This window comes from Xyrauchen texanus, chromosome 32 (assembly GCF_025860055.1).
Source record: "Xyrauchen texanus isolate HMW12.3.18 chromosome 32, RBS_HiC_50CHRs, whole genome shotgun sequence".
Lineage (NCBI taxonomy): Eukaryota > Metazoa > Chordata > Actinopteri > Cypriniformes > Catostomidae > Xyrauchen > Xyrauchen texanus.
The window spans coordinates 38,683,629-38,700,081 of NC_068307.1; the positions used below are offsets into that span (position 1 = coordinate 38,683,629).

General features: G+C 45.4%; 1 protein-coding gene across 1 annotated transcript in view; it reads right to left on the reverse strand.

Moving 5' to 3' along the window:
• nckap1l (NCK associated protein 1 like) overlaps nt 1–16,453 on the reverse strand; it is a 154,780-nt gene that overhangs the window by 117,533 nt on the left and 20,794 nt on the right. The window contains exons 6-7 of the mRNA XM_052101348.1: nt 10,003–10,093; nt 9,288–9,425 (exon numbers count right to left, since the gene is read on the reverse strand). Coding sequence (XP_051957308.1) covers nt 9,288–9,425; nt 10,003–10,093 — 229 coding nt within the window. The remainder of the gene's footprint in view (nt 1–9,287; nt 9,426–10,002; nt 10,094–16,453) is intronic.

Sequence of the window (16,453 nt, forward strand, 5' to 3'; positions counted from 1 at the left end):
AACTAAACCCTGCATAGTTGTCACGAGGGCTTTATCTCAGTAACTATGAAATTTGAGTGTCCAATACAGCCTTAGATCCTTTTTTAGCTTCTTGCCATCTATTCCTTGGCACTCTATTCGAGAACCATTTGGTCTATCTTTATAACTTTTTATCATGAGAGTACATAGATGTCCATAGATGAGTCACAAGAAATTTCATGCAAATCAGACTTATGACATAAGAGGATCTCGAAAAAGTAGGTTTTCAAAGAAATTAAAACTGGAAGTATGGCCGAACATAGCAAATTGGGTATTAACATACTTTACATGACCCAAGGAATCTAATGAGAGCAGTCACAGGATGATAGGCCAAATTAATCCAAAGTTATTAGTATATATATATATTTTTTTAATTATAACTTTTGACCACAAGGTGGTGCTGGCCCCAAACTTTATAGGTACCCTCAGGGCATGGTGCCGATGATGCATACCAAGTTTTGTAATGATACACCCATGCGTTCCTAAAAGATACTATTTTATGACAAACTTTATAATGGCTGATGTTCAATATGGCCGACATAGGAAAAGAGGGTATCATTCGACTTGATATGCCCCGATATGTCTCATGATTTAAGGTCAAACTATTCCTAAATTATAAGCAAATATAGCAATATTTAATATCTCTTGACCACTAGGTGTAGCTAAACTGAAACTTTGCAGGTACACTCAGGTCATGTTTGTGATGAAAGTTTCATGTCAGTACACTTGCTAAGATAAAGCCTAACATCCATCTGTCTTATTTGTTGAAGCGTTATTCAAAAACAGTAATGTCTATCAAAACCTTTCGAAATGGTTAAGATGATACACAACAAATTTCATGCCAATCGGACATATTGCCTAGGACTAGTTCAATAGGTAGGTTTTTCAAACAATTAAAAATGGCGGAAATCTAGAGGTCAGAGCTAAAATTGGACAGAGGGCATTAAGAATCATCATGACCCAAGAAATCACAGGAAAGAATTTTGTTTATAGGCCATGAAAAAGTTGTGGCACAAAATGTATGATTTGCTTGTTCGTGCTTGAACCCCTAAATATAAAAGCTATATAACTTTTCGTCCTAAATGTAATAAATACCCTAAAAATAATGTAAAAATAATAACATTTGGTCCGAAATGTTCCTAATTATGATAACTTTTGCTCATATGTGTAATAAAGGCTATAAATGCAAACACTTTTGTTCCTAAATATAATTAAAAGGGTCCTGCAGGACACACCCAACTTGTAGAGCCACATGGTTCCCTGAGGTGAACTAGCAGCCCCATCCTCTATTCTCTAGGCTGGGGTCATATAGCTGGTAGCCGCCCCCAGAGTGCCACACCCAGATCAAGGGACTAATTTAAATAGTGGCAAGCACTTGAGTGATGCCAGGGAATATAAAAATAGTTTTCAGCATTCACTATACATCATACCATTTAGTTTCTGATTGGTCAAGGGAGGAGATGCTGTGATAGATGCTGAAATAAATACAGAGACGTGGCGAAACAGCAAAAGCTCTTGAGCTTTCATACTACCTTGCGTTTACCTCACAAAATGTTTCACCTAGAGTGGTCTTGAGCAAGCTCTCACCCAAAGACAAGCAAACCTGGAGAAAACTGCACTTTATATAGCCAACAGATAATCTATCTCATATTAAAAGCTTTATGATGTCTCAAAGGAACAGGAGTAGTTGTGTAAATGTCTTATTATTGCACAAGTATTCTGAGTGCTCACTGTTTAGTTGTTCAATAGTAGCCTATATGAATTTGTAACAGAATTAAAAGATATTAAGTTTCTAGAATTTAGAATTTAGAATTTACTCAGAATTGTGCCAAAAAAAAAAAAACATTCAGTGAGGGGCAGTTCTGTGGACTCATGCTATTCGAATGCTATTTGAGATGCGGATTGGCACTGTTTTGGTGGCACGAGGGTGACCTACACAATATTAAGCAGGTGGTTTTAATGTTGTGGCTGATCAGTGGGCATATACATGTGAAAGTGTCAAATGTTATTTTATATTACATTTACAGTTTTAATCATATTCAAGCCTTTAAAAAATGTAGTGGGACAAATTCATTTTAAAAAGTACAAATTTAATTTTCTTTAATGTCATGAACTTGCATGTGAAATAATACGAGCTGTCACTGTTTGAAATTTCATGTTAATTACAAATTTTATCACAAATTATTAAGAAAAATATTAAGCAGAATTACACGTAGGCTACAATTAAATTTAACTGTGCTCCCACACGTGATCCATTTTTATCGAATCTTTTCAGTAACTTCAATGCAAACCAGAGAAATAGGCTGAATAGGCTCAAAGCCGAAACTATCCGCACACTGCCACGTTTGGGACGCATCGCCTCGCAACTCACACTGCAGTTTGTTTACTGTGATCTTTTAATATGGGCACCGAAACAAAAACGTGCTGCTCATGTCTCGCTCATGCCCTGCTCACGGAGTATACAGTATGTGAATCTGGCCTAATATACCATTTTCACACAATGTCGCAGGCTAGTTCCACTCTTCTCCGTTGAGGGTTTGTTAGGTATAGAAATGTCCGGTATAGACTTTATCAATAGTAGCGACCACAGGACGGAATTGTTGTTGCTTTAATGTACGATTAATATGAAATACTTAATCTAAACAACCCTTCCTCGGGTTCAAATTATTTTAAGGAGATGATGAAACAAAGATTTTTATGTTATATGACTGGATGAAAGCATGCATTTGTGGTTTCAAGGGGGAGTGTGTATACTAATGTAAGCAGTAGTTCACAGAGTCTGACAAAAAAAAAATTAAATAACGAAACATGAAAGAGACGATCGTTTACACAATAAAATACATACATTTATTAATAAAGAAATCATCTTGGTTATTGTTGTAACCTCCGTTCCCTGATGGAGGGAACGAGACGTTGTGTCGAATGACACTAGGGGACTCTCTTGAAGGCCTCGGTTACCTCTGAACTTGAAAAAAGGGCAATGAGAATTTGGCAGACAGAGTTTGCATGTCCCTCCCCCGGACATAGGGGTATAAAAGGAGGGAATCGTGCATCTGTTCATTCAGGTTTTGCACTGAGGAGCCGAGAATAAGGTTCGGCCGTTACAGTGGCTCTGGGGACCGGGGAGACACACGTCTAGTTCCCTCCATCAGGGAACGGAGTTTACAACAGTAACCTAGATGTTTCCCATCTGTCGCTCACTCAACGTTGTGTCGAATGAAGCGACACTAGGGGTCCCTATTCAATCACGCCATGCGCTGAACCATGCATGTGAGCGGCATGGGGTAGCACTTGCAGGTTCACAACCTGGTCCCTGAAGGGAGTCGTAGGAACCTTGGCCCGGTCGAGGTCTTAGGAGGACATGGGTGTCTGCCGGACCTAACTTCAGACAAGTGTCGATGACAGAGAAAGTTTGCAGGTCCCCAACCCTCTTGATAGAGGCGAGCACGATCAGAAGGGCCATCTTCAAGGAGAGGGCTCTGAGCTCGACTGATTCTAGCAGCTCGAAGGTGGGTCTCTGAAGGCCTGAAAGGACCTCAGAGAGATCCCATGAGGGGAACAGGCATGGCCTGGGAGGGTTCAGCCTCCGGGCGCCTCTAAGGAACATGATGATCGGATCGTGCTTCCCTAGGGACGTACCATCCACTGCGTCGTGGTGAGCTGATATGGCGGCTACATAAACCTTCAAGGTGGAGGGGGACAGCCTCCCCTCCAGCCTCTCCTACAGGAATGAGAGCACTGGCCCAACTGCACATCTCTGCGGGTCTTCAAATCGGGAATAACACCAATTTGTGAACAAGCGCCACTTCAGGGCTTAAAGTTGCCTGGTAGAGGGAGCTATGGCTCCTTCCTTAGTGGAATTTGCCAGGGAGGGGCTGTACCAAGGAGAGTGAGATCCGATAGTCTGTGTGAGCCAATAGGGGGCCACTAGAGTGACTTGTTCCTCATCCTCCCTGACCTTGCACAGCACCCGTGCAAGTAGGCTCACTGGGGGAAATGCATACTTGCACAGCCCCCGGGGCCAGCTCTGTGCCAGCATGTCTATCCCAAGGGGAGACTCCGGGAAGCAAACAGGTCTACCTGTAATTTGCCGAACTGCTCCCAAATCAGCTGTACTGCTGACTTGTTGAGGTTGCCCGGGATATGAGTGGCGCGCAACGACCTGAGTCGCTGATGGCTCCAAAGGAGGAGAAAACAGAGGCCTGTCCAGGGGTTGAAAGTCTGGTGGCAGGCGGGGGTGATGAACACACGGTATGTGCCGCGGCGCCATGCCCATTTCAGAACTTTAGTCTGAACCCAGTGCTGAAGCGGTCACATATGCATCAACCCTAGTGGCATGATGCAACCGCCGCGGAGGATGCCATATGCCCCAGGAGCCTCTGGAATTTTTTAGAGGAACCGCTGTGCCTGGCTTGAATAAGGTGAGGCATTTCAGCACCGACTGCGTATGCTCATTGGTGAGGCGCGCTGTCATTGAGACTCCATGCCGAGAAAAGAGATGCTCTGAACCAGGACGAGCTTGCTCTTTTCCCAGTTGACCTGGCTGAGGTGGGCGCACAGTGACTCTCGAGAGTGGTCTAGGATGAGCCAGTCATCGAGGTAATTAAGTATGCATATGCCCACTTCCCTTAGTGGGGCAAGGGCTGCCTCTACGACCTTCACGAAGATGCAAGGGGATGGGAACAGACAGAAGGGGAGGACCTTGTACTGAAACGCCTGGCCGTCGAACACGAACCGTAGAAAGGGTCGGTGTCGAGGCAAGATAGAGAAGTATGCGTCCTTCAGGTCTACCGCTGCGAACCAATCCTGATGCCGGATACATGTTAGAATGTGTCTTTGCGTGAGCACCTTGAATGGGAGTTTGTGCAAGGCCCGGTTGAAAAGTCCAGGATCGGCCGTAAGCCGCTGCCTTTCTTGGGTACAATGAAGTAAGGGTATTTTTTATGTACCTAGCGAGGCAGAGCAGCGCGGCGGAACAGGTAGTCTCGTGTTGGGAGGCAAAAGCACGTGAGGAGGTCCTGTGTTGGTGTCTGTGGCAGGGCAGAGGGCGGGGCCGGGTGGTGATCCCCCAGAAATGCGGAGGGGTTGAAAGAAGACTGCTGTCCTTAAGGGGAGGAGGGAAGTGACTCCCCAACCGCCTGGAGCCGTAGGGCCACTGCCAGGGGCGGAGGAGTGTCCCCACGAGTCGCCGGGAACGCGGAGGGGCATTCTGTCCACCTGGGATCGTGGGTCTGACTCCAGTCTGCCAGGGGAGGAGTGGCAGTCGTCCGCTTGAGAGGGTGGAGGAGTGATCGAGGATCATGCGGCGGTGTATCAGAGAACAGGCGAGTACCTATCTCTCTCTCTCCTCTCTCTCTCTCACTGCCACTCCGCATTGGCCTTTTCCCTCTCTTTTAAATTTTACAGTGTTTTTTTGGGGGGGGGTACTACACTGTTGCAGGAAGTACCCCCCTATTTAATTATTTCTGTTTCTCTCCCCTTGTCCCTTCCCTCAACCAGGTAGATGGAGATGATCTGCCGGCAGACGGGGCAGAAGGCACACCCCTCCCCAGGGAAAGAAGGGGGGGTGTACGTCATGCCGGGGGCTCCCCAGCCTGAGAGAACAAGGGAGGAATGTGGCAGGGTGGAGGGCGGGGCCGGGTGCTGATTCTACACACCCGGTCCCTTATCAGGCTAATCAAGCCTCCGAGAGGGATAAATGCCGACTGTGGAAGATGGTGTGGGAGAGAGAGATTGTTTACGGGCATGTCCGTTTATCATTAAAATATTATTTATATTGCCAAGCCGGTTCTCGCCTCCTCCTTCATTTGAACTGCGTTAAAATGTCCTCAAGTTTCGTCAGTACCGGCCGGCCAGGGGACAGCAGTCGTGGGTCCAGAGGCGAGGGGTCTGCATCCGGAGTGCCGGGACTGCCGGATTGTGGCACCTGGTTGCCGTGAAAATGGCATTTGACAGATGACCCAGGGAATGTGGAAATCACTATTTTATTGAAAATGTGGGTACCACAGCCTGAAGGGGGTTTGGCAAAGGAAATAAGGGTAAATAAGGATTCTCCTTCCAGCCCTCCACCAGGGGACAAAGTGGTCTGTTTTCCAGAGACAGGGGGCATGCGCTTCCTGTGGGGCTTAGAGCTGGGCCCAGGTTGAGGCGGAGCTTCCTGGTGTTTGGAAGCCACAGGGGGACGCCCTCAGCGAGCAGACATAGCATGGCCCATGCTGGAACGACGGCGGGGCATTATGTGGGTTATGGCCTCCGTCTGTATCTTCACTGCAGAAAACTGCTGGGCAAAGTCATCGACTGTGTCGCCGAATAGGCTGAGCTGGGAGACAGGGGCATTGAGAAAGCAGGCTTTGTCTACACTGCAAAAAATGATTTTCTTGACAAGTATTTTTGTCTTGTATTCCTGTCAAATTATCTAAACTTTCTTAAAACACGATTTATTTACTTGTCAAGCAAAATGGGATAAGATATTAAGTCTTGTTTTAAGATAAATCTGACTAAATTTAGTGAACTTTAGACTCAAAACAAGAAAAAAAATCTGCCAATGTGGTAAGCAAAATAAACTTAATTTAAAAGGAAAACAAGTTTATTTTGCTTATCCCATTGGCAGATTTTTTTTCTTGTTTTGAGTCTAAAGTTCACTAAATTTAGTTAGATTTATCTTAAAACAAGACTTAATATCTTATCCCATTTTGCTTGACAAGTAAATAAATCGTGTTTTAAGAAAGTTTAGATAATTTGACAGGAATACAAGACAAAAATACTTGTCTAGAAAATCATTTTTTGCAGTGTACATCCTGCATCTCGACCAGGTTCAGCCACAGGTGATGTTCCTGGACCACAAGGGTGGCCATTGCCTGCCCGAGTGTCTGCGCTGTGATCTTCATGGCCCAGAGGGCGAGGTCGGTCACAGAGCGCAGTTTCTGCAACACATCGGGGTCAGGATTACGCAAGTGCAAATCTTTAAGTGCCTTGGCCTGGTGAACTTGCAGGAGGGCCATGGCATGCAGGGCGGAGGCAGCTTGACCGGTGGTGCTGTAGGCTTTGGCGGTCAGTGACAATGTCATCCTACAAGCCTTGGAGGGGAGCACCGGGCAATCCCACCAGGTGGTGGCATTTTCTGTCCACCTGGGGGACCTCAGAGTACCAATGGGCCACACCGCTGTTGAGGGTAGTGAGAGTGGATGAGCGAGGAGGTCGGTTGTGGGCAGTGAAAGGTGCCCTCCATGACCTCGTCAGCTCATCATGCACCTCCAGAAAGAAAGGGACCATGGGGGGGTGGCTGCACCCAGACCCGAGGAACCAATCATCTAGCCTTGAGGGCTGCGGGGAGGACGGAGGGTTCCAGTCCAACCCCACGCTCACGACGTCCCGGGCAAGTATGTCGGCCATCTGGGTGTCAGCCTCAGACTGGGCATGCCGACCTGAAGTTGTCAGTCCAGTGGAGTCTACTGCATCAGACGCCAGGATGCTCTCCGATGCAGTGGCAAATTCATCATCCAGCTCAGCGGGTCCGAGGGAGTAAACAGACTGGCCGTGAGGTGAGCCAGGACGGAAGTCAACGAGCGTGCCGGGGGCCGAGTGGTTCGTGGGCATCTACCCGGCGAATTAGAGCCCACAGCCATCCCCAAATCGCCTCCATCGTCAGCCGGGTCGTCCTCAATCCAGTGGGAAGAAGGAGTGATGCGGGGGTACGGCTGGAGTGGGGTTCCTTTTTAGGAAGGAAAGCCGCAACTGCACGTTGCCATGGTTAGTTTCTCGCAGTGAGAACATGAACCATCCACAAATGCCGCCTCAGTGTGATCATGGCCCAGACACACTAGTCAGCGTCTATGACCATCAGGAGCGGAGAGACCGCATCCATTAACTACACAGGGACAGAAGGGCATCTTTAAAAAGACGGGTCCTGAAAAGGACGTGCAATGCCTGCTGTGTGTGCTCTTTTAGAGGAAGAAACTCTTTTAGGGAAATAGTCTCTTTTAGGGAAATAGTCTCTATTAGAAGCACCCAGGGGCAAAGCTGTACTGTCGTGCAGAGAAGGCGAAAGCTGCTGATATGCGCTGTAGATACAACAGCAAATGCTCTACAGAGGTGAGTGAAACAGAAGTGATCGCACAACTACTTGGCTCTGAAGAAGAAATCCTGTTATACCCGTATGTCCGGGGGAGGGACATGCAAATTCTGTCTGCCAAATTCTCATTGGCCTTTTCTCAAGTTCAGGGGTAACCGAGGCCTTCAAGAAAGTCCCCTAGTGTTGCTTCATTCAACACAACGTCGAGTGAGCGACAGACGGTGAAGCATTTGTTGATTCATAATGAATGAACAGAATATTCAATAATAGCCTAATATTAAACCACAAAATGTGTGCTTTCATACAGTTGATTAACATAAAACTATTTTTTTTGTTTCATCATTCCAGGGAATCATTGGAATCCGAGGTAGAATTGTTTAGATTAAGTATTTCTGAGGAATCATTCAAGCAACAATCATTCCATCCTGTTGCTGCTATTGATAAAGGCTATACCACAAGTTTCTATACACAACAAATGCTCAATGGTGTGGACTGGAAATAGCCTCGGTGAACAATATCTGTAGCCCAGACTATGTGACCATCATCACATGATGTCATCACATGACATATTTTCTATGATGTCAACATCATAGGACTTTGAGCGGGAAAAAAAGTCAGCTGTCAGTGTGGTCAGAGTGCTTTGCGCAACAGGCCACCATGTTTCTATGCCCCTGCATGTTACCAGTTGAGCCTTACTGATTGGTCGAAACAATCCTGTAACCCAGTCCTGTATATGTTCAACTAGCTTCATGGTACAGGCCCCCAGGACAGGATCCTGACTTGTTGGTCACAGCAATGGTTTAACATTTGTGCATGGTACAAATGTTTTTGTTTTGCTGTTTACATTTTTGAAATCCAATAATAGGCTGCTTAATTGCAGGTTCCTTTATCACAACTTACCCCATATAGTGTATCAAAATGCCCTGTCACATAAGATCAGTTTTTGTTCACTGAAGTTTATCTTTTTTTTCTGGGTAATAATGGTGGAAATGTTCCAAAGCTGTTGTGTAGCCAAGACACAAATTTACTTTAAATACAGAAATAAATAAATGTATTTTCAAAAATAAACCTGCCCTGTGAAATATAATATAAAGAATATAATATAATAAGTATACTGAAATATTGTTATCATAGTGGTGTTTACAGTCAGATCTAGTGTGAACACATATGCAGGAGCTGCAGTGGAGGCAGTACATACAGTTTCACAGCACGCAGGACTGAGCATGGCTGCAGGAGATGCCAGGAGTGACAGGAGTTGAGCACTGCGACACTGTTCTGCTGTCAGGTTCCTCCGGGGATACACCAGGTGCAGTGAGAGCAGAGCTTCTGTCACAGACTGACCAACAGTAAAGAGACACAGACATTCAAATGAAATGTAGCCCATTTGTGTTTCATGCCTTATATTAATTATTAAATAACAGGTTTGTATTCCTCTTTAAAGAACTAGTGTTCTCACATATTTTCAGTGTCCCCACATATTTTAACCAGTCAATTTCCATAACTTTTCTAAGACCTTTCCAGTCATTTGTGATTACTGGATAAGGGTTTGAAAAATAACTTTGAATAAGAGCATTTTTTTAATGAATCGTTAAGACCAATTTGTGAACCAGTTCATCCAATTAATTTAAAATTATCAACAGAAGAATAATTCTCTCTAACAAATCAGACATCACTATACTGTACAATTACTATACAAAAATTCTACACAACAATATCTAGTTGTGTAGATGAAACTTAATAACAAATGTTCTTATAAATCTTAATAAAGCTGTAGGAGTATGTGACATTTATATGTTATTTAAACAACATATGTAATCAAAATTTAGAGAATCGATATATCCTTCATGATGGTGGACTTTGATTATGTCACAGACTGGAGGAGCCAAAGCACCCAAAATGTACAGGTGACGCACCTTGGTGTGAGGACCAAACTCCTCTGAGAGTTTCTTCCAGGGATGATCATACTCTAAGAACATCTGTCCAAGTCGAGGGTATGCAGGATCACTGCACACACACACACACAAACACACACATGTTGGTGTGGCTATCCTTATGAGGACTCTCCATAGACATATGCTTTTTATACTATACAAGCTATAGTTTCATCCCCTAACCTTAACTCTACCCCTAAACCTAACCCTCACAAAAACATTTCTGCCTTTTTACATTTTCAAAAAAAACAAGCGATTTTTAAGCGATTTGGAATATGGGGACACTAGAAATGTCCTCATAAACCCCATTTATGGCATAATACCCTTGTAATTACCAGTTTGTAACCTAAAAAAATGAACAACCCAAACTCACCCACACACACATACACAATAAAATAAATTAAATAAATGAACAATTATTGTCTTAAATTCTGCTTCCTTTAATCCTAGGCTTCAGCTATTTGCCTTTATGGTTTTATGGATCATTGAATGGGAACAGCAGAATATATATATATACATTTTTCATGATTTTGCATGTATCCTCAGAATGTCCTGTTGTCTATGTTTGTCAAGTTTCGTAACATTTGGCCTATTTGTTTGGTTGATATTGGTCAATACATACAAAATGGATGACGCCTGACCAATTCGTTGGCTTATATCTTCACAAACCTTCGACGAATCAAAATATCCTTTAATACATTTTTGTCAGGAGGTTTCATAGCAGGCACACAGCAATTTTCGTGCAAATCAGACATGCGGCATAGGAGGAGTTCGAAAAAATACTTTTTTCGAATTATGCAAATTAGCATGAACATTTTCATGACAGAAAGGAAATCGGAGATATACGTTTTGTGTGTCTTGAGCTAAGGAACATAAGACACTTGAGTGTGTGACAAACGGTTTAGGATTTATGGGCCATAACGTAAACATGATCACTATAGCGCCACCTTGAGGCCGATCGGGCTGGAAAATATGCTGTAGTACTATGGGGACTACCTTCCCTGAAAGTTTCAGCTCTCTACGACTTAAGGTTTGGTCTGCACGATTAGCTTTAGGACAGAATAATACAAAATAATAATAATAAATATAGCTGCAAACAGCAGTTTTATGGGGTTCAAGCGGTTTAAGGCCTTTACACACATGCGTAAAAAGGTATTTGTTTTACTTAGCAAGCATGTAATCACCTAGATCATAGATGGAAAAGACAATTTACAGCAAATACAAGTAATTTACTATGGAAATATATGGTTTTTAAAGTTTTTTTAACAGTAATAGCGCCACCTATTGTCCAATTTCCAAAAAAGTGTATATGCTTCTTTAGAAATGTGTTGCATGTGCTCACCTACTTTCGTGAAGTTTTGACTTTTCCTTTAGGATTTAAAGGCTTTTGAGTATTTTTTTGCCACGCCCATTTTCTAAATGACCCTGTTATAGCTATCCAATGGGTAAAGTTTAATTTTTTTTTATAACTATTGACGTAGAGAGTCCAGAGAATTTTACTGCATAAGTTTTATTGAGTTTGAGCTAAAAACCTAGGACTAGTTCGCAAAAGTATATTTTTTCATAATCGTGAATTTTAATGAACGATTTGATTGACAGCAGTGCTACTTGAGGAAAAGAGTTTTGTGCCAATCGGACTCTGTTAACCTTGTTTAATAGGTGCTCAAACTTCATTGGCCGATGGCGGCCATGTTTTTTTAGATACGCCAATGTCCTCATAGACAGTCATGGCACCTTGGACTAAGACACTGCATGATTTCAACTCAATCAGACTAACGGTTGCGTAGTTACAGCCAATTTAAAGTTTTTTTGTGTTATAGGCCACCATGTGGTAACAACCTTTCTGGGCGACCAAACATTAACCTCTTACATAAGCATGCCAAGTTTGGTGAAGATATCTAATTTCCTTCAAGAGTTATAGCTCTTTATGTAAAATTGACCACTCACACATACCGTAGCCATCTCGAGTCAAAACATTTTTCGATAACTTTTGATAAAGAGACTCCATAGAATCGTTTGGCACTGCTTTGGTCCCGATCAGACGAAAAACCTAGGACTAGTTTGCAAAAGTAGGTTTTACGAAAAATACAAGATGGCAGAAAGTTTTTATAGATGGAAATCAAATCGGAGATATACATGTTGTTTGGATTGAGCCAAGGATTCCAATAATATAAAGCATCTGAGTTTCTGAGTAGCGAGCAATACTACTACCATCTGACCAAGTTTCAAGTCTCTAGGTCTTACGGTTTGCTCTGCCCGGTCAGTTTTATGGCAGAATAATAATAATAAAAATCTTAGCAAAAACAATAGGTTTCTAGCAATTTTCTTTGAACCCTAAAAATCCTAGCAAAAACAATAGGTTTCTAACACTTCGTGCTTGAACCCCTAATAATAATAAAAAATGTTAGCAAAAACAATAGGGTTTCAGCCCTTCAGGCTTGAACCCCTAATCATTGGTCCTTTGTACATTGTAACTGAAGAGATTACTTTGCATTTTATTGTCATTTGTTTCATTTAATATTTAGTCCTTTCAGATGGAAAACATTTATACATACAAATGATAAGATCCAAAGAGCATTTGAGCGGCGGTGAAACACTTATGATGTGTTACATTCATATGGGCAGACAGAGAAGTACGTTTGAAGCAGAAGAAATTGCACCTTGTTTAAATTGTCAGCTTTACTCTAAGTTAAAATGCATTTTCTAGCCATTTTACATGCACATGATACCAGGCAGGATCATATTTTTTTTTATCAAGAAAATTCATGCTAGATCATAATTTATGTTTTCAAGTAAGACCTTTGATATTAGGGCACAAATTGTATTCTTGATAATAATTTTTTAATTGTTTTCCTGTAAAAATATCTAAAATTCCTTAAAACAAGATCATTTTGATTTATTTTGTTTTAGAAACAACACTGCGTAAGATATTTAGGATCCCCTTCTGTCACTCACTCGACATTGTGTCGATGTAGTGACACTAGGGGTCTTGAGAAAGAGCCACGATTACCTCTTATTTTTGAGAAAAGGCCAATGAGAAACGGCAAACAGAATTTGCATGCCCCTCCCCCGGACAAAGGAGTATAAAAGGAGGGAAGGTCTGTTCAAACAGATTTTTCCTTCGGAGCCGAGCGGTTGTGTTTCAGTGAGCTGAGTAAAACCCACTGCTGTTCCACTCACCTCTAAAGAGCATACGCTGTTGGAAATAGGGCGCATTTCAGCGGCTTTTCTCTTCTTCTGCACGCCAGTGCAGTCTACGCCCCTGTGCATTTCGACAGCCCTCTAAAATTGTATATATAAATATTTCTCTAAAAGAGTTAACACGTTGACGCTGAACGTCTTTTTAAAGACGCAACTTTTTTAAAATGCCCTTCCGTCTTTGTATCATTCCTGGATGCGGTCATTACCGCTTCTGACGGCCACGGGCGCTGCCTCTTGTGTCTGGGCAGAGATCACACAGAGGCAGTGTTTGTGGACGGCTCATGTTCTCACTGCGAGAACATGACCATGACAACGTTGCTTTTCTGGGAAAGCCCCTCTAGCCCCCGTGGCGCCCCTTCTACCCATGGGTATAGGGCCAGTGCGGCTGGCGCTGGAGGTTATTTTGGGAATTTAGCGGGTGCGGTTTCGGCAGGTAAATCCCCACGGACCACCCGTTCCCCAGCATGCTCGTTTGCCCCCGTCCGGTTCCGAGATGAGACCGGCTCACCTTACGGCCTGATATCTCTTTCGGAGCCCCCAAGTTGGATGAGAGTTTCACCGCTGCATCGGAGATTGTCTTGGTGGACTCCAACACTTAGGACTTGACTGAGATAGCGCCTTCGGGTGTTCAGGCCCAGTCTGAGGCCGACGCTGAGCTGTCTGCTATGCTTACCTTACGTGAGTGATGGCCTGACTGGAACCCTCCATCCTTCCCTCAGCCTTCATGGCTAGACGACTGGTTCCTGGATTTGGGGCGTCAGTTCCTTTCTTCGTGGAGGTGCATGAAGATCTGATGAAGTCATGGAGGGCACATTTCACGGCTCGAAACCGACTTCCTCGCTCGTCCGCTCTCACTACCCTTGATGGCGGTGTGGTCCATGGGTACACAGAACTCCACCAGGTGGATAAGGTAGTTATGGTGCACATACGCCACTGGACAGGCCGCCTCCGCCCTGCATGCCATGGTCCCCCTGCAAGTCCACCAGGCCAAGGCACCAAAAGATCTGCCCCTGGGTAGTCGTGATCCTGATGTGCTGCAGGAACTGCGCTCGGCGACCGACCTTGCCCTCCGGGTCACGAAGGTCACAGCACGTGCACTCAGACAAGTGATGGCCACCCTCGTGGTCCAGGAACGCCACCTGTGGATGAATTTGGTCAAGTTGAGGGACTTCGACAAGACTCGCTTTCTCGATGCCCCCATCTCCCAGATCGGCCTATTCAGTGACACCATTGAGGACTTAACCCAGCAGTTCTCGGCAGTGAAGAAACAGACGGAGGCCATTCAACACTTCTTGCCCCGCCGTGGCTCAAGATCCCATGTTCCGTTTGCTTGCCGAGGGCGTCCCCCTGTGGCAGTGAAACCCCAGGCAGCTCCACCCCAGTCCCCGCAGGAAGCGGTTGCCCCCTGTCTCACAAACCACCTCCCAGACCCAGAAGGCTCCCAAGCACTCTGGAGACAGGCAACCCAGGGAGAGAGAAGTCTGCCACGGAGCTGTTATCCAGACCACTCCATCCCCCTGAGAATTTTTTGTTTGCTGCACCCCCCCAACGGGCTGCAATACCCACGTTGTCACAAAGGAAGCAGTTTCCTCACTCCCTGGGTCAATTAGCCAGTGCCCACAACCGGCGTTTTCACGGCGATCAGACACCGAGCACTTGCAGTCAGGCTCCCGTGAACGCAAACCTTCCGCCTTCACATGCCCAACTGCACCACACTCGTACTTCAGGCCGGCAGGTGGTGACGAGTCTAGAGGTCATCTCTACAGAACCTCCTCCTCAGTCGCCTACCCACCCCAGGCTGTGTACGCGGAGCAAGGTAAGTGCTTCCAGATTCTCCTCAGCACGACCACCTAGGGATGTAGCAACGCTCCCCGACGTGACATCGCCTGCTCCCCCCCACCTGCCCTTGGTGTCCCTAGCCCGGAGCTTGGACGCATGGCTTTCGTATTCCAACTGTCGCGGTGGCTAGCCAGGACCATCCGACTCGGCTACACAATTAAGTTCGCCAGGCACTCGCCACGCTTCAGTAGCGTCCTCACTGCAGGGCGAAAATGCCTCCTCCCTGCATGCGGAGATCACAACCCTTCTGCGCAAGGACGCAATAGAGCCTGTCCCTCAAGCCAAGATGGAGAAGGGATTCTACAGTCCTTACTTCACCATACCCAAGAAAGGCAGTGGGTTACGGCCAATCTTGGACCTGCGAGTTCTGAACCGGGCCTTACACAAGCTCCCGTTCAAGATGCTGATGCAGAAACGTATTCTGACATGCGTCCAGCATCAAGATTGGTTTGTGGCAGTAGACATGAAGGACACATATTTTCACGTCTCAATATTACCCCGTCACAGACCCTTTCTACGGTTCACTTTCGACGGCCAGGCATATCAGAACAAGGTCAACCCTTCGGTCTTTCCCTGTCCCCTCGCGTCTTCACGAAATCCGAAGAGGCAGCACTTGCCCAAGGGAAGTGGGCATTCGCTTACTCAACTACCTCGACGACTGGCTAATCTTAGCACATTCTCGACAGTTGCTCTGTGCACACAGGGACCTGGTGCTCATGCACCTCAGCCATTTAGGGCTTTGGGGCAATTGGGAAAAGAGCAAGCTCTTCCAGGTTCAGAGCATCTCTTTTCTTGGCATGGAGTTTGACTCAGTCTCAATGACAGCGCGCCTCACAAGCGAGTACGTTGGTGGAGTACGTTCAGACCAGGAACAGCGGTTCCACTGAAACAATTTCAGAGGCTCCTGGGTCATATGGCATCCTCAGCAACGGTCGTGCCGCTCGGGTTGAGGCATATGAGACCACTTCAGCACTGGCTTCAGACTCGAGTCCTGAGATGGCATGGTGCCACGGCACATACTGTGTGACCCTCACCCCTTCCTGCCGTCACTCATTCTGCCCTTGGACAAGAGTCCCCCTACAGCAGGTGTTCAGACATGTCATAGTTATTACGGATGCCTCCCAGTTGGGCTGGTGCGTCGTGTGCAATGGGAACACAGCCGCTTGCTTCTGGATGGGGCCCAAGCTGGGTTGGCACATCAATTGTCTAGAGTTGCTGGCTGTAATTCTTGCACTGCACAGATTTCCGCCATTGATCCGCGGTAAGCACATGTTGATTCTCTCAGACAACACAGCGACAGAAGTGTATATAAATCACCAGGGTGGTGTTCCCTCTAGTCGCATGTTGCAACTCGCCCACCATCTCCTCCTTTGGAGTCAGCAGCGGCTAAGGT